Source organism: Hakea prostrata, chromosome 6 (genome assembly GCF_041222555.1).
Source record: "Hakea prostrata isolate BN-2017 chromosome 6, UWA_Hpros_2, whole genome shotgun sequence".
Lineage (NCBI taxonomy): Eukaryota > Viridiplantae > Streptophyta > Magnoliopsida > Proteales > Proteaceae > Hakea > Hakea prostrata.
In genome coordinates, this window is record NC_142605.1 from 28,856,685 (window position 1) to 28,874,521 (window position 17,837).

Sequence of the window (17,837 nt, forward strand, 5' to 3'; positions counted from 1 at the left end):
GTGTTTTTGTAAATCTTAAATTTTAGTTTGATTTTTTTGGGTCAAAAGGTCAAACATTTCATTTATAATTGAAATAAAATACAAACACCGAACAAAAAGGAAAAAACAAGAACTAAGGTATGGGTTGAGCCCAATAAGTCCTCAGAAATCTGGTTGTGACAACCACATAGCTAGAAAAACAAAATGGATATGATAAACATAACCACCACCTCCTGCGGGGACACACCACAAAGGCGGACACCGACGCAGACATAACTACGCCCCAAGGCTTACATATCACATGCCTCAAGGGCAAAAACTAAAAATGCCACAAGGGCAGACAAACCAAACACCCCAAAGGCTTACATTCCACATGCCACAAGGGCAAACAAAACACATGCCACAAGGGCACACAAAACTCACGCCCTAAGGGCTTACATACCACACGCCACAAGGGCCACATCAGCGTACGCCACAAAGACGAAGACATAACACGCCACAAAGGCACCAACTCAGTTGTCGAGGCAAAAAGCACCTGATCTTGTCTTTGAACTCCAGCTTGAAACCGTAAATACCACTAGCAGCAGAAGACGAACCCAAAAAACTCAGAAAGAGAAAATTAGCCCAAGGCGGCAACCATCGGCTCCTTAGCTTTTCATTTTTCTTTTTTTTTTTAATACTCTGAAGCTTTGAATCAGAGAAGTGAAAACCGAGAATCCGTCACGGGAGATGTAGAAGCTTTGAATCAAGGAAATGGAGAAGGCAGAAGTAGGGAAAACAGAGAAAGAGAGAATCGGAGAGAGCAGGAAACGAGAAATGAGAGATTCGGAGAGAAACAAAAAAAACCGAGAAAAGAGAGCGTCGGAGAGAGGGAGGTTAAAAAAACACCCAGAGGAAAGAGCGCCGAGAGGAGGTTAAAAAAACAGCCAGAAAAAAAGAGTTAAAAAAACTAAACCTAATAAACAGGGATAAAAACTAGAGAAATGGAGAGTCGGGGAGAGGGAACGGAGTAGCAAGGAATAGAAAAACTAGAGAAACAAAGAAGCGGAGAGAGGGAAAAGAGGCTAGGAGAAAAATAGATATGAGATGCAAGGAGGAGGTGGAAGATGCGACGAGCTCTCCACCTCAAAGCAGCGCCGGAAGCTGAGCTAGGGTTTTGCTTCCTTTAGTTTGATTAATGTTGCAAGCAATGTTACTTGGTTTATACAGTATTTTTTTTTTGGAACTGAGGTTCATCCAGGCCAGCTTGTGCGCACCACGATTTACTTCCTCAGGGGGGAGCTTTATGTTAATGCCGCCGAGTGGGTGCAAACCCAATACCTCCCCTAGGAAAATTGGGTCTTTAACCGCTTTAACATACCACCTTTTGGCTTATACAATATCTTATTATTCCATCCTTCTTAAAACTACCAATGGATGGAGAAATAACGGAGGATTCATGTAAATTGATTCTCTTGAACCTGCATAGGTACTTGCTTAATTTTCCGTTTTATTCTACTTCTTTCTTTATATTTTGATTTGTTTCTCAAAAATTTAACTTGATAAGCTCTTTTTTGGTCACGGATTCTACAAAGATACGGGTGATAGGATCACAAGTCGCACAGGTTTTATGGTTCCCTCTCACTAACAATCACAGCATTGTGATTTGACTATGTAAAATTGAGAACTTATATCTTAAAGTTGAATGTCCTGGTAACTTGAAATCTCATATGCTGTTAGATATTAATTTAATCAGCAACAAAAGCTTCTTAAATAGATTTGGCTCCATTAAATGGTAGAACACTTTTTGCATATTGGTTTGGATTCTTCCGTCTCTTCATTTTCGTTTGCATTATTATGAAGCTGGTCTTCTTTTCTGTTTTAATTATATTCTCATGTGTCATTGGTATCGATTTCAATTTTTTCTCTCATACCAGGGTTCCTACTTCTAACCCCCTTCTAAACTAAACGATTAATTTTTCCTTATATGGGAAGTAATTGCCTTTTCTGATTAGTGTTCATTTGATTGTCGCTTTTTAATGTGTTAATGTTCTTGGACCAAGTTTTCTTCTTTTTCATCAATTACTAATGTCATTGTCCTTTTATCTTTATCAGGTTCATGCTTATTATAGCTTTGGACATTTGATTGCTAATTTATCAATATATTACTTGGATGCAGTGTACCGTGTGTCGACGATAAATCGCCGATACACGGCGATTAAACCCCCCAAACAACACGACAAGTACATTTTACGCGCCGACGAGACCGGGAGATCCGCCGTAAATGTCCACGATTCCGAGGATATGGTGGTCCACCGTCAGCATTGGATGGATTCCTTCACTCTCTCAAGATCAATCATCACATAATAGCAGCAGCAGAAGTCCGGTTGGTGATGTTAAACTAGAACCACAGGAGACGAAGATGGCATCAACCATAGCATCGCCGGAGGATGATTCAACCACGGCCCAGCGCAGAACCGTGAAGAAGCATCACAAAGGTGAAGGCAACGCTATGGGGAAATTTGTGGCGGTGATCAAAGATCCGGCAAAGAAAGCGCAAGAGTGGCTTGGGACGGTACGAGAGCTTACAACAAGCGCATAGGATTCAATGGTCTCGAGCTCTTTAAATCTTCCGTCTCTTCGACCTAGTTCACCCGATTGTTACAAAAGCTTCAAACACCGAACAACGTCATCATCTCGCATTCATAGTTGATAGCAGACCTGTAGCTTGTAGGAGAAGAAAAAGAGCGTCCTGTAACTGTGAGAGAAGAAATAACGAAGAGAAGAAAAAGAGATGTACATCATGTACTCATGTACCTTGTAACTTGTAAAAGAAGAAAAATAGATGTTATTAAATATATATAACAGATAATTGTTAAGGAAAAATCGTGTGATATGTCGGGCGACATGCTACAGGCACCGACATGACGACACCAGGCGACACATCGGACATTGCTTGGATGGTTTCCTTTCAACCTATGAATTTCCTGTAAGTCAGGAAATTGGATCTGGAGAGGATTGTCTCTAAAATTGATAATTCTTGAGTTTATTATTTTAGAAAGGGAAAGCTTGGATTATGCATTTTACTGTGGCCTCTTTATCTTTGGCAGTCAAAATGGATTGGACATACATGCCCATGTGAAGAACAATGGTATCTATCAGTTGTAGAACTATTTTCTTAGCAGTACTTTATTTGGGTGGATCCGATTGATAGTATTGGATTTGATGGTTTTGATGATATGAGTTAATATGACTAGTTAAATGATATATGTATTTACAGTCATTAGTCAAAATATTTTATCTTTCATTAAAAAAAATTTCACGACATGTGACACCTACTACTTTTCCATGAGGGCAAAAGAAAGTTTTAAGAAAAAAGAATTTTTGAATGTACTCCATAAGGGGAAAATAAAATAAATTTGTTTCCTAAACAAAATTTATTAAAATTAATTTTAAATTACCTATAAAAAAATTCTAGAATCTTTTCCCTAAAAGAAACATTATTTTTCAAATGAAACAAAATAAAATAAACCTCATTTTTACATTATATATATAATTCAAATTATAAGAACACTTTATTAAAATAAAAAAAAAAACTCTATTTTTATTGCATTACCTCTCGAATCCACATCCTTTATAATTCCTTTCCTTACAATTCCTTGGAATTTCCTCATAGGATTGTGCCATGTGGCATTTAATTAATCCATAGAAAGTTACCCAACAAACTAGAGTTTAAATAAAATTCAAATATATGGGTGGGTTTAAATAAAATTTAAATTTAACTTAAATTGGATAACCATTGGATTACTTAAATTCTACATGGCACAATCCTATGAAGGAATTACAAGAAATTGCAGGGAAAGGAATTAGAGGATGTGGATCAATTACCTCTCTTGTTTGTTAAAAAATACGCCTCATTTTAGAATTCTTTGAAGTTTATATTTGTAAAATAATAATAATAATTAAAATTTAAGATTGTTTACCAGTAAAATTGTATTGTATTGTTTTATATTTAGACTAAATGCAGATGCGGAAAATCCAACATAATTGAGATAAAAACAAAGAATAATTTGGCCATTTTAGAATATTTGGAAAGAAAAAACCGGTAAAAGTTCACTATTTTAGGACCTATTTGGTTACTTAGAGTTTGGAGATTTCAAATATATAGAGATTTTAAATCTATGGAGTCATGGTTCATAAAATTAACTGTTTGGTTAACCTGAAGGTGGTTGGGAGAGTTATGTCAAGGTGATTTTGTGAATGCACAAATGTTTAGCATTTTTATAATAGGGGTGAAATCTTTTAATTTCACCTCGTACCTATAAATCTATAGATTCATGTTTTTTGTATAAAAAGGTGAATCCCTAGATTTTATAAATATAGGGATTCATACAACCAAACGGGTATAGATTTTCCGTTTATCAATCTAGAGATTTGAAAATTCTTGATTCATGTAACCAACTAGGCCCTTAAGGAATCAATGGTGGAATTTTTGAGAGGGAATATGGTTGCAATAGGGTCGGGCTGGGCCGGGCTTTTGTAATCCCAAGCTCAGCCTATATATTCTAATCTAAGCCCATTTTTGCTCTGATGCAAATGTAGGGTCGGATTATTATCATTGACCTTAAGCCCTATAAGGCCAAACCAAGCCCATTCCCGTCTTGATTGGTCTTATACTTGGTCATGTTCCTCTCACTGATTGGCCTTATCTTTAGTCCTGACTCTGATTGATCCTATCATTGTTATTGTTCCTAATTCATTGAGATCAAATATCAAGGTCAAAATTGGGGTCAGGATCAGAGCTCCGAAATTAGGGGTAAGGTCAAGGCAAAAAATTAGAGATGGTTAGGACAGGCTCGCAAAAATATTTTTGCTCTAATTTGCCCTTAGGGCCAAAATCTTCATCCCAAGCCCTATGAGGGCTCAGGGTGACTTGGGACGGATTAGGGCCGTCAGGGCCAAACTTGCACCCCTAAATATAGAAGCTGGTTACAAGGGAGAGAGGAGAAATATATCCACGTGATTGTGTACCTTTCTGTGTCCAACGCAGCTGCTACGTTTCGTCTACATACGAATATATTCTCCACCTCAATCGGTTCAAATGAATGCGGACCTGGTTCGTTTCTTATAACCCGGCAACCCAAATCGACTGTGGTCATCCGCTCTCCCTGCAATTCCCGAACCCTAAACCCTTCACTATTTGCTCTTCAATGATTACTTCGACTATGAACTTCTTCTCCATTGCTCAGACCTGCTGGTCTCCTAAATTTTAATGAGTCGGTCGTTCATTATCATTTCCCGTTTAGCTTCTCTTTTCTGATAACGAGAATGAAGCAGCCTTTTAATTCTGTATCCATGGATTCTTCTAGCCCTTGAGCTCCGGTGGCAAATGATGATGACGCCGAGTGATAAATAGTGGAGATTATTTCTCTAAAGTAGGTAATATCTCGGTCACATTCATATCTTCAATTGCTTTCTCAAGCTAAAGTTTTTTTATCGAATTCATATAATTTCTTTCGTCTGCTCAAATGATGTTTTTCCGCTTCTTGTTTGAAAAACGTCGCCTTTTCAGTTATTTGGATGTTTTTTAATCTGCTAATAAAATTAAAAACTTGCAATTCGTCGTTCTCAAATTCTTCCCTCCATGACCAACTCGTCATCTCAGTACTGTCATTACTTCACTTTGTTACGGTTGCTAGTGATGATTTTTCTTTATGTCACTTGGAACTTTTAAACATACGTTTCAACGTAATATTTGTCTATTTCCAGTTTTTTTAACTCTATTAGGTCAGTTTTTGGAGATAACAGTTGTATATAGATTATAGAGATTCTAGATTTTGGAGTTGGTTTTTATTTTAAAATCGGTGGTGTTGCCAAACATTCAAAAAATTTTAATGGTTTTTGAGCAGGCTTCAAATGGCTTAATGCATTCTTATGTCACCCATGAGCTGCAATCTGAATCTACCCTGACTGGTGAAAGATACAGTTTTATTAGCTGAGACAGGGAAACTGGAATTTTGAGTAAAACATTTTAAATTAATCTTATTTTTGTTTCTTGACCAGGCTTTGTGCATATAGTTGTTTAGATGGTAAAAGGATACGTGATTTGATGAGTAATGTGAGAACTATCCTTCGAATTTTGGTTCCACAACGATCAATCAATATAATCTTTTCAAGCTATTTCTTCATTGGGAAAAAATCGCTGCATACAAAGTTTGCCAGAGATACAAGCAACAAAGTCTCACAGGTAATTGAGATGCTCCTTTACTTTCTGTTTATACAATGTTTACCTATCTTGAAAATTCCTCTCATTTCATGTTTGTATAGAATATAAAATTAACTTTGTCTTGAACTGAGCTTCAAGTTCGAGTGTATCTGTTGTGGTTAAGCTGTTGACACATGTTGCTTTAAGTATAAAGCAGCAGATATACTTAGTGCTGTTTACCCCCGGCCCCCGGGGGGGAGGATATACCTAGTGCCACTGCAATGCTTTGGTGCTGTCATCCTCATTTTACTTTTTCTATTATAGCTTGTTGGAACAGAAGATAAGAAAAAAAGTTGAATTGGTAATATTCAGCTAATTAACAGTCTCTGTCTATTATTTTTTGGTATTTCTGGAACACAGTTTCATGTTTCCTATAACCTATTTCCTGTTATTTTTTGTTTCTTGAGAAATGGATCTTTTCTTGCAGAACGTAGTAAATATTTCTGCATGGCCTGAATCAGTTGTTCAGTTTTTTTTGCTTTCTAAAATTTAGATTAAATTTTCATTTGCCTTCCTGTATTTTCTGACTATGGTTTTATTCCCAGAGTACTTTTCCTTCAGTCATATGCGGGCTTGACAAACTATGGCCATTGTTCAGTATTTTAAGTAAATCTGCCATAAGTTTCCGATTTGTGGCAACTCAGGCATCTTCTGAACCCAAAGCGAGAGTTGAAGGTTTGAACCAAGTTCTCTCTGTCTCAGAAACTGATTCCTTCCAGACAACTGAGAGCTGTAACATTTACTTAGAGAAGCTGTGTAGAGCTGGAAATCTATCAGATGCTGCTAAAGTGCTGCAGCATCTACGTATTAAAAAGATTTTATTGGGCCCAAACACATATGATCTCCTTTTGAAGACAGCAAGTGAGAAGAATGACTTTGACCTTCTATCTGAGATATTTAAAGATCAATTACTCTCCAGGAAACCCATTTGTTGGGATACTTATTATTGTCTAGCCAATGCCTTTTCTAAGGCAACAGATACTTCTTTGCTACTTAAATTTGTAGGTGAAGTTTCAGAACTTATATTTCCAAAAAGTGCAACAGTCATTAATAGGATTCTTGTTGCCTTTTCTGAATACAAGCTGGTCCACGAAGCCTTACTTATATTTAATCATATGAAGAGTCTAGAATGCAAGCCAGACTTGTTCACGTATAATACAGTGTTAGTGATCTTGGGTCGAGCAGGACATTTGGATGAAATGCTTCATGAGTTTGAATCCATGAAAGAGGCAAGCTTGATCCCTGATATTGTTTCTTACAATACTTTAATAAACTGCCTGCGGAAGATGGGAAGGTTGGATTTGTGTTTGGTTTTCTTTCAGGAAATGGGTGAGAGAGGAATTAAACCGGATTTGAGAACCTACACTGCATTAATTGACAGCTTTGGCCTATCAGGGAATGTTGAGGAGGCATTAAGACTCTTTGATGATATGAGAAAAAAGCAGATTTTTCCTTCCATCTATAACTACAGGTCACTGATTAGTAATTTGAGGAGAGTTGGGAAGTTGGAGTTGGCGATGAGTTTATCGGAGGAAATGCGCTCTTGTGCTGAAAGTCTTGTAGGTCCTAAAGATTTCAAACGGAAGAGGAGATAGTTCATTTCAAGATTCTGAATTCAATTTAATGAATTGGTTGAAAGAAGTAATCTGATGGTTCCTCTCCAGTAATGTGCCTAAATTTTGGTACAATTTCTGCCACTTGGTTCATGTACTCTGGGTTATAGATTCTGTACACATTTTATTGTCAAGTAACACTTAAGGAAATACTTGTATTATATTTATATATACCAAGTATCAATTTCTAGCCTATGAAATTTTGTGTGGCAGAGTATATCAGTTTTGGGTCTGATGTGAGGCAAAGGATCAGACAGTAAGGGGAAGGCAGACATCGACAAAGGTTTTCAAGAATGCAAACTTTGCGAATGGCTTCATTTTGATGTCCAATATACTGAATTGAGGCTGAATATTTACTGTTGGACTTTTATTTGTAAAATTGAAGTAGATTATTTCTATGACCTGGAGGTATTCCTCAAGAGTCGAGACAAGTGAATGACTGAAATAGTAATGTGTTGTTGAGTCCTTTCCTCCTTGTCTTCAACCCCTCTGGTTTGCATCAGCAGCAGTATACTGATTTACAGCTGCATAAAAAATGTTTGTGCAGTCTGGTGGATGATAACTTTTCCTTCCTAAATCATCAGCTCCTTTTCTCCTTGCCATCAACCCCGCTGGTTTGCGTTCTTTTGTATGTGGTGCTGCTCGTCCATTGGAAGTCATTGTGCGGAGGCAGACTAGAGTCTACATTGGTCGGTCTTGCGTCTTCTGTCGGCAGCCGTATACCGATCTACACAGCATCAAAATAATAATGTGGGAAGGGTGGAGGACTGGTCTGAGTGTGGAGAGCAAAAATGCATTAACAAGAGCAGAGCTGAATATAATTTTCAAGTCTGTATTTTCTTTTCTTGTCTTCTCTATAGAAATTTATGTTTAAAAATTTTGTATTTGTCTTTTGAAATGAAATATACGCAATTCCATGTTAAAATTTGTGTGATATCCCACTGTTGGAATGGAAATTGACAACAGACAACAGGTTTCAGGACAGTTTCATGCAACAATCATTGTTCTGATTGAAACAATGATGGGCTTTAATGATGATTGCAGCTTGCTGAAAAGTCGAGAGATTAGTGGGTGGACTGGGCACAACCACAATCTCTCTATAAGTAGGCAATTGAGTGTGGCAGGCCTACAGTGGTGCAAGTCTGAGTGCAAGGTTACTCTAAGCTTCCTTCTCACATGTCAAAGGAGATCAAATGGAACAATTCAGTGGCAAGAAGAATCACTTGAGGAATCAAGTTTGAAAAAACTGCATGGGGACTATGGACGCGTGCAGAATTGACCAAGCGAAATTGTCACAGGGGCCGTTATTACCACATGCTAGATCGTTTAGGTTTTGTTAAGATTTATTAGTGTGGTGTCCTGCAATATTTGTAACTATTTTTTCTTATGCCTCGTTTGATATCAAAGCGTACAAGAGAGGTGCTGAAGAGAAATATACTGTACTCACGGCTTGGTTTTCTTCACAGCAAGTGACCCAGGGAGCAAATCTCACATTTCAGATCTTCCAGAAAAGTGAACTCGTCAATCTAACAGAAGATGATAAGCGCAATATCTACTTTGGAAAGCTAGCTGTTCATTCATTTATCAGGTCTCGCCTGAGCTTGAATTGTATAAAATGCCCCCATTTTACATCAAATTAATCTATGTTGAGGCTCATGTATCTCAAGGAGGAAACAATAAGAAATGAGAAGACTAATCTTTAGTCAACCCCCTTCCCCAATCCAGAAAGAAAACCCTAACAATAATTTGTAAAGCTTGACAGAATAGAAAAGAAAAACACAACTATGAATATCCCTTCTTCAGCTGCGGCAGGGATTATGCTTCCCAACCTCTAAGAAGTGTGGCTCGAGCAACTCGGTTGACTCCTAATGTGAAGGCACCCATGCGGAGGTTGCAGTCATTGGTCTTGCACATCCCCTTGATGTCAAGGAATGCTTTTGACATGTACCTTTGCAGTTCATTGTTTACCTTCTCTTCATCCCACAGGAAACCTTGAATATTCTACAAAAGTTAACAGAAAACAACTTTATATCTTCCTCTACTTCTGTTACATGGAAAATTAAGGGGAAAAAGAAAAGCTGAACTTGTTTTTTTTTAATTTTTCAGGTTGTTTCATCTTCAACTTTGATTACCTGAACCCACTCGAAATAGCTGACAGTCACACCCCCAGAATTGGCATATATATCAGGGAGTATGATGACTCCTTTCTTGGAAAGAATCTGCAGCAGAAACAGGCAATATTTCAGTATGTTTATGTACTCAGAAGATTACAATTTCATAACTGCTAACCAAGTGGCTCAGTCACCTCATCTGCGTCAGGATCAGTTGGGTGATTTGCAGCTTCAACTATGAACTTGGCCTTCACATCTGCTGCATTTTCCCTGCCAAGTAAAGCATAAGTTGCCAAGCAAGAGTGATGGTAGACACTCTGGAATTATATAACCAATCAGTTGAAAAAAATTTGTCAGACCAAGCCCTCAGTTTCTATCACAACCTTTTGTTAGTTCTCAATAACCTATCAGAAGAAGTTTTGTGGTATGTTTGTCTACTGTTACTGTCAAGTGGATAAACTGGTAGGATTCAATGATGCAAACAGATGAAGATAGTTTTGCAATGCATTTCTTAGAATTATTTAATGGAGAGGAAAAAAAGAAAGGGACAAACCTGTTGAGTACTCCACCTAAAGCACATGGGATGAGAACATCACAGTCATGCACAAGCAGTTCATTCATATCCATGGCATCTCCACCTTGGAAATCCTTTAAACTTCCACCATCATTTTTGTGTTTGAGCAATTCCGGAATATCAAGTCCATTTGGGTTTTTTACTGCACCAGAAATGTCACTCACTGCTACAACCTTGCCACCTCTCTCATGAATGAGTTTTGCTGCCCATGAGCCCACATTACCAAAACCCTGAGACAATACACATCTCTGTTGAATCTTTTATAGATATAACATGCTGGAATGCATACCAATGGATTATTTTGGTCAAGTTGAAAATAACATGGAACATACCTGGATAACAAATGTCATCTCTGGAATGGATTTCCCATATTCAGCAAGCAGAGCCTCAGTAGCAAAGACAACACCTCTTCCAGTTGCAGCCTCCCTACCCAGTGATCCGCCAAGATCCTGCATGCCAAAATAATATAACATGAGCTTCTCTACACTCCAGTGGCTCTATATTCAGTGGCATATAAATGTACTTACTATAGGCTTCCCTGTAACAACAGCTGGTGAGTGACCATGAAACTTTGAATATTCATCCAAAATCCAAGCCATTGTCTGTCCAATTCCAATATAAGCTACATGAATAACTAGTTCTACAAGTGATAGAATGATACATGAAGGCAAAGATCTCGTATCAAGAAACATGGAATGCAGTACCTGTGCATTAGTTCCCATGTCTGGAGCAGGAACATCAGTATGAATTCCAATAAGATCATGGATCTTCTGAGTGAAGACACGAGTGAGGCGTTCCAATTCACTCATACTTAAGTCCCTTGGGGAGCACCCAATTCCACCTTTTGCTCCACCATATGGAATGTTTGCTACAGCAGTCTTCCAGGTCATCAGTTGAGCGAGAGCATTTACCTCATCAGGATCAACCTGTTGATCAATACACCTTCCTTTTAGAAAAAAAAAATGAACCAGGGGTAGCTTTAAATGTTTAGATGTGAAGTTCCTTTTAAAGTTTAAAGACTTAACATGGAACTATGACAAGAAACTGAGAAAGAGATAATCAGAATTTGACAGATATGCACAGGTAGAGTGGAGAGGTGACCAATCATTGGAATCACCAAAACAAGACTGCCTATCCTACTGATGTAACAGCATGTAAGGTTAGTAACTCTCTGTTGAACACGTAATTTTCTACAATCTGACGTAGAAAATTCTTAGTATCAAAGTTTCTTGATAATATGTTATTTATAAATTTCAACTATGAGAACTGAAAGTGGAATTACATAGCCAACTACAGAAAATTAATGTAGGAAGTCTGTAGTCTTGTATTCTATCCCTTCCATTTGTGGGCTGATTCTGAATGTCTGTTAAGAGGCTGCAGGGCCCAACGGACTTGAGGCCTCAAGGAAAAGTTATTTTAGGGCTATATGGAGCGTTACAGTAACATCAGCCTATATAGGGGTTCACTATATGTGTAGTGATACAGTTTTCTCTGTAATTCGAGAGATTTGTGAGAACAACTGGCTGAAACATACTTCCCATTGATAATGAGGAAGATCTCATTTGATTGTGGCCCTAGGCAATCTTGCTGGGTCACGTAAATCTTTGCATTATCTATTCTTTTTTACAATTTCCGACCATTTCCTGCATTATCCTATGTTCTTGCTTTTCTACAATTTAAAATTTATGAGGTAATACCTGTTGAACATACCATAGCAACAGAGATGCTGCTGCAAGGTAATGACAGCACGATATATTAAGGAAAAATTAAATGGTCAATTTTAGGTTTTCCTTTACAACACCAAGCAAAATCAGGTGGTGTTACAAAACTAGACAAAATGGTCCCTCCCTCCCTTGCTCACAATTTTGGACATTCTTATCTAACTCACCCTGCATTCTCACCCAGGCGTTCCTCAGTTAACGCAAAACGCAAGCACAAGGGAGCTCTACAAGGAAGCAAAAGCAAGCATAAGGTACTACTATATCACCAAGAGAAGGTATCACTATATCTATAAAGAAGGTAAGATATGTGTGAAGCCATAAGAAGACAAAGATCTCACAAAAACCAAGCCATCGAGAGGAAGCCATTTATCAAAACTTATGGAGACCCCAGAAATAGAGCAGTTCGCACGTGAATAGTAACTGACAGTAAATATCCAGACTCATATCTCAACAACTGCAAAACACCCCATCCCTCTCCCTTCCTAGTAATCATCCTCTCCGCAGCCTGAACTCAACAGAGTCTACCACATAGACAAAAAGCAGTGGTGGATTTTTCAGAAAGAAAAAGAGAAGAGGTTGTCAAAATTGAAGGATTAAGAAACAAGGTGAGCTCGTGGGGGGGAGTAAGCGGAGGCACACTTTGCGGGTAAGGAACCCAGCTTGGTTCAATGAGTCACATATGGAACTAAAAGCTCTGAAACTAGTTAAAAGACACATGATTTCCCAATGAGATTCAAACTTGAGGACCAGATATTTCCTTCTGTGAGTGTCATTCGATCTCCTTCTCTGCCCCCTGTTTCAGTGCTTCCCATAGTTTCTTCTGTATTAGGATTAATTTGGACCTAGGGCTTGCATTCTCTCTTGGTGAATGGTGAATTCAGTGTATATTTGTTTTTCCCCGCTTCTTATATTACCTTTATTTTCTAATTTCTGTTTAATCCAACAATTCTATTAAATAAACAGGTGTAATGCATCTAGGGGCCTAGATAAACAATAGGAAAACAGGGAAATGGCAGTGAAGAGGAGGTAACACAAAAGGAAACTTGGGATATAGTGAAAGGGCCAGAATTTCTTTAAATGCCAAGAGGATAACATCAGCAATTGATGGTCCACTTAGCCGTTGGCAGAAAATCCCTTTGCCAGGTTATGAAGGAGAGAGAAAACGTCAAATGCAATGTCCTAGACCATAATATAAATCAGAAAACCTCAAATGCAATGTTCACATCAAACTATCATCTAAGACTAACAAAAGATGCAAGGGCCGCATTAAAAATCCTATCCTATAATTGTGTGCATTCCTTAAGGCGCTGCTTAACCATGAAATGGGAACTTGGGCTGCATAGTCAAGTGGGAATTGAAAAAGCACAGAGCAGTAGAAGAAGTTGATAGTCATGCACAACACAGTGGTTCTGGCGGGGTTGCCATGGTTGTGGTGGCAAAGCAGCAGGTGGCCACCCTATGATAGGAGGCTGTGGGGGAGACAGTATTATGGGTGCTGCAGCGGTGGTGGTGACGTCTGCAGCTGCAGCGGCAGAGGAAGTTGTATGTGGAAGATGAAGGAGATAACTTTTTTGTATAGTTTTATCAATTCAATCCTGATTTCCCTCCTTTTTATTAGCTTAAAGATAGAATGGATAATTTTGTAAAGAAGGCCCAAAAACTGTTAATCATATAGTTTTCCCTTATACTAATCATGTTAATGCAGTTAACTCTAGTATTTTAGGAATTTATACGCACTGCAACAGAAAGCATTATATTCAATGGACAATCACAAGCCCTATTAAACTAATACAACAGCCAAAAGCAGCACAGTGCATCTTTTTTCTCTGTGCTCACATCATACTCAAATATGAAAAAGAAAAAAAAAATAAAAATTAAAAAGGAGATAGCTAAATATTGATGACAAAAAATTAAGAGCTAATCACATAGAGTAAATCACCATATTCTCAAATTTGTGGAAAATTGCCAACTAGGCTGTTTGTTTCAGCAAGATCTTGATAGTAAATTTTCATAGGATGAAGGTGTTATACATTCCACTACCAAGAAACCTAATCCTAACTCTAGAAGAAGACGATCGTGTTTCCTGGGGCATCTCAGAATCAATTTTATTTTGTTATTTTTTATTTTTTGGGCCAAAAATCTCAGAATCAAACCACTGTATCCAGTAATGGTTGCATATATCTCTAGATCATTAGAAAACATTAACACAAATTAGCACAGAGAAACAAGCTCACTATCGCCGTGAATCACAAGGAAAGTAGGTCAGAAAATCACACCAGAGACTAAATCTGGAAAGGTAGACAGTTTCAGGTAAGAATTTTCAAACCCAAGTCACCTATCATCCAAACAATACCCACATCAAAAAAAGAACCGATTCTATATAAGGGAAGGAGATAGGAGATCCACCTCGGGATGGTATCGGATCCCTCCTTTCATCGGCCCACGTGCATTATCATGTTGAACTCTAAATCCAACATATGAAACCAGGGTTCCATCATCTTTAGGGATTGTACATTCCACCTGCAAAACCTGCAAAACCCAATATTCTAAAATCAAAAAAAGTTGAAAAACCCCACAACAGAAAAAATCTCATTGTCTTCTAATATATAATCTTGCCTTGATTTCTCTGAATGGGATCAGAAGACTCTTTTCGAGCTTCGAATCCAGTCCAAGGATACGAGCAGCATGGCGAAAATTACGGTTAGTTGCAGCAAGAGCGTTCATGGTTCTGTTCTGCAAACCTACGAAACAAACAATACCCAGAAACCCAAAAACCGAAAGGAAGAAGACAATAAAATAGTAATAATCAAAGAGTGATTATCAGAGACGCAATGAACGAGGAGACAACGGAAGAACTAAATAAATGACAGGGAGACGATGAGAAGCTGGTATATATATAGGATATGATAAAGATCAATAATGCCAGATGCTCAAACTGAGATAGAATTTCACTGAGGAGGATGGAGTGCAGAGAGCAGCGTTGAGCATAAGCCAGTCCAGTTGGACGAATTGAATACGCTAACTCCAAATTGCTGTCACTTTCCTGGAAAAAGATCGACACGGACTTCGAAGTTCAACCATAGCCATTCTTTTATTACTATTTATATCAATATTTCCAAACGTACCCTTCATTTGGTAACGTATTTTATAGAAACCCTTAAGAGATATTGAAAAAACTAAAAGAAAATTATATTTTTTTTTGGGTAAGAATAGAAAAAAGAGATTCATTTTTAAGTGAAAAGAGTGCTCAGAGACATTAGCCTATGGCTCCATGTATTTTATCAAAAAAGCAAAAAAAACGTGAGTCTCGAGATTTTAAATCTATAGATCTCAAATTTATAGAGTCATAATTCATAAAATTAACTGGAATAAAATATGTGGATTCATCCTAAAAAATTATTTGATTGCAAATATTTATATTTTTTTATAATAGCTCTCAAATTTCTAGATTTCATCACATACCCATAAATCTATAGATTCACGTTTTTAGTGTAAAAAGATGAATCTCTAGATTTCATGAGTCCAAAGATTTTCACAACCAAACGGGTATAAATCTTAGATTTACGAATCCAGAGATTTGAAATCTCTGGATTCATGTAACCAAATAGGCCCTAAAGTATTTTATTAGAAGTTGTATGTATTTTTTTAGTGCAAATGAAAGGATTAGAGGTTGTATGTCAAGTTTTCTGTTTCATTTCTTTGATTTTAGGTAAGACAAAAATTTTCTTGTTTCTATATATTTTTACTACTTTTCATTGTTCTTGGATGTTAAAATCATATATATTAATATACCTAAATAATTATGTATGATTATATAAGGAAAAAAGAATATTTATATTAAAAAAAACAAATGACATTAGGAAGAAATTTTGAGTTTTTAGACTTTCAAAATAAGAGGTACAAAAACACAAGAATATCCCTCTTCCTTAATGAAAAAAAGTTTTTTTTTTAAATGTACTTAAAAATGTATTAAAATATTAATTTGTTTTAAAAATGCTAAACAAACTAGACTACACATACATATTTTGGGCTATTTTTCTTGAAAATAAAATAAAATAAGAACATAGAATCATTATCTTAAAATCCCTCAATTTATAACTGTATACTATTAATCATTTATCATATAAAAGAATAAATAAATAAATAAATAAATAGACTATTCCGCCCTGGAGATTCGCAAGGAGTGATCAGATGTCGAGATTATTAAACAGAAAAATAATATTTTTCGTATTTATTTTGGTTCCCGGAAGCGAAAGGTAAAAATGTAATTTGAAAGAACAAGAGGGGCATTTGATAAACACGATTGATCCCAGTCAGGAAAACTGGAAGCTGGAAGACACCTTCCTGCGCTGCGAAAAATCGGGGGATTGTGGTGTGCAACTGTTATTGCACACGTGCATAATGTAACGACCGATTTCATTTTCATCTGAAGGTTGATCTGCAACCTACGTAACTCCGACGTGGCAGTGATCTGAAATCTTTTTTCTGATTCAAAGGGAAAGAAATGATGAATATTTAGTTTCACAACGAAGACGCATCTTAGTCGGCTGATGACGCCATCAATAAGTTGGCTACACAAGGCGCCGCGCCGATCCGAAAGTGGAGAGCTTTTTAAACTTTTCTGAAGCCTTCGTTGACATTCGGATATGACGTGTCACCGTGAGATCTTGAACAAACAAAATGGGCGGCTGTTGGGGATTGAGGAAGGCAAGTTACACGAGGGCGACGGTTTGCGTGTTGCCACGTGGCAGATTACGTTCTTATCTGGAACATCTAAAAAACGTGGGGTTGGCGGAGTTTCTTTGGGAAAAGTGAGTTGGACTTGAGTCAAGTTTATTAGTATAATAAAAGGCTAATTTTGTCATTTTCTTATTTAAAAATAATAATGATCCCATCAAAGTATCAAACATCTATGGGCTCCATTGCCAAAAAAACATAAATAAATTTAAAAATGACTTCTTCCCCCATTGGCCCAAGAAAAAAAAAACACACCTCCTTCCACCCCAAAATAATGGTTCCTTGGATAATATTATTATTAGACGAAACTCATGAAAGTCTTCAATTTTGATTATGCTTTTAGTGCAATAATGAAAGATTCCTTTAAAAAATAACTTTTTTTTTTTGGGAAGAGTGTGTTGGAGAAAAAAGAAGACTCACATTAAATAAGGGAAAAAGATTAGAATTTGAAGGCCTTATCTATCTAGATGAAAGAGAAGAGTGAGGCAATCAAGATATAAGAAATTACATGATCCATAGTAGACAAGCTAGCTAAGTAATCAACACATTGATTAGTCTCCTTTATTTCATGTCGGAACTTATATTTAGAGAATCTTTTCTGAAGGTCATCAATTTTTTCAAGAGTGTCCATAATGGTCTAGACATGTGATAGGAGCCCATTATGGTGTGAACTACAACCATGGAGTCCGACTGAGCAATAATATTGTGGAGGCCTTTTTGGACTCGCGAACAAGAGACCTATTTTGATAGCGGTCATTTGAGCTTGTAGAATGGTGATGTTACTTCTCCCACTGGCAGTGGCAAAGACAACTGATCCATTATGGTCATGATATATGGTACAAAAACCACCAAATCCAT

The 17,837-nt window shown here is 37.2% G+C and overlaps 2 protein-coding genes across 4 annotated transcripts; one reads left to right on the plus strand and one right to left on the minus strand.

Moving 5' to 3' along the window:
• The first annotated feature begins 5,103 nt into the window (after positions 1-5,103).
• Positions 5,104-9,175, plus strand: LOC149013121 (uncharacterized). 3 transcript variants are annotated; one of them, XM_089158469.1, is made up of 3 exons: positions 5,104-5,397; positions 6,022-6,205; positions 6,769-9,175. In XM_089158469.1, exons 2-3 carry the CDS (start codon positions 6,068-6,070, stop codon positions 7,816-7,818), a joined length of 1,188 nt encoding a protein of 395 aa, XP_089014595.1. In that variant the 5' UTR covers positions 5,104-5,397; positions 6,022-6,067; the 3' UTR covers positions 7,819-9,175. The 3 variants fall into 3 exon arrangements, with proteins under 3 accessions (XP_089014595.1, XP_089014597.1, XP_089014596.1); XM_089158471.1 differs by having other exon boundaries at positions 6,037-6,205; XM_089158470.1 differs by having other exon boundaries at positions 5,104-5,393.
• A 188-nt stretch (positions 9,176-9,363) lies between these two features.
• Positions 9,364-15,291, minus strand: LOC149013122 (glutamate dehydrogenase 2). The gene is made up of 9 exons (XM_089158468.1): positions 14,859-15,291; positions 14,649-14,762; positions 11,226-11,447; positions 11,049-11,123; positions 10,854-10,970; positions 10,501-10,751; positions 10,142-10,217; positions 9,969-10,055; positions 9,364-9,837 (listed from the first exon to the last, which is right to left on the minus strand). The coding sequence occupies exons 1-9, from the start codon at positions 14,964-14,966 to the stop codon at positions 9,652-9,654; spliced, it is 1,236 nt and encodes a 411-aa protein (XP_089014594.1). The 5' UTR covers positions 14,967-15,291; the 3' UTR covers positions 9,364-9,651.
• Between the last annotated feature and the right edge of the window lie 2,546 nt (positions 15,292-17,837).

Coding starts and splice junctions, on each gene's coding strand:
- LOC149013122 (XM_089158468.1), bottom strand. CDS start 14,966: ATGAACGCTCTTGCTGCAACTAACCGTAATTTTCGCCATGCTGCTCGT. Junction 11,448..14,648: donor GGATCCGATACCATCCCGAG/GTGGATCTCCTA, acceptor ATTGATCAACAG/GTTGATCCTGATGAGGTAAA. Junction 10,752..10,853: donor AGATGACATTTGTTATCCAG/GTATGTTCCATG, acceptor GTATTGTCTCAG/GGTTTTGGTAATGTGGGCTC.
- LOC149013121 (XM_089158469.1), top strand. CDS start 6,068: ATGAGTAATGTGAGAACTATCCTTCGAATTTTGGTTCCACAACGATCA. Junction 6,206..6,768: donor CAAGCAACAAAGTCTCACAG/GTAATTGAGATG, acceptor TTTTATTCCCAG/AGTACTTTTCCTTCAGTCAT.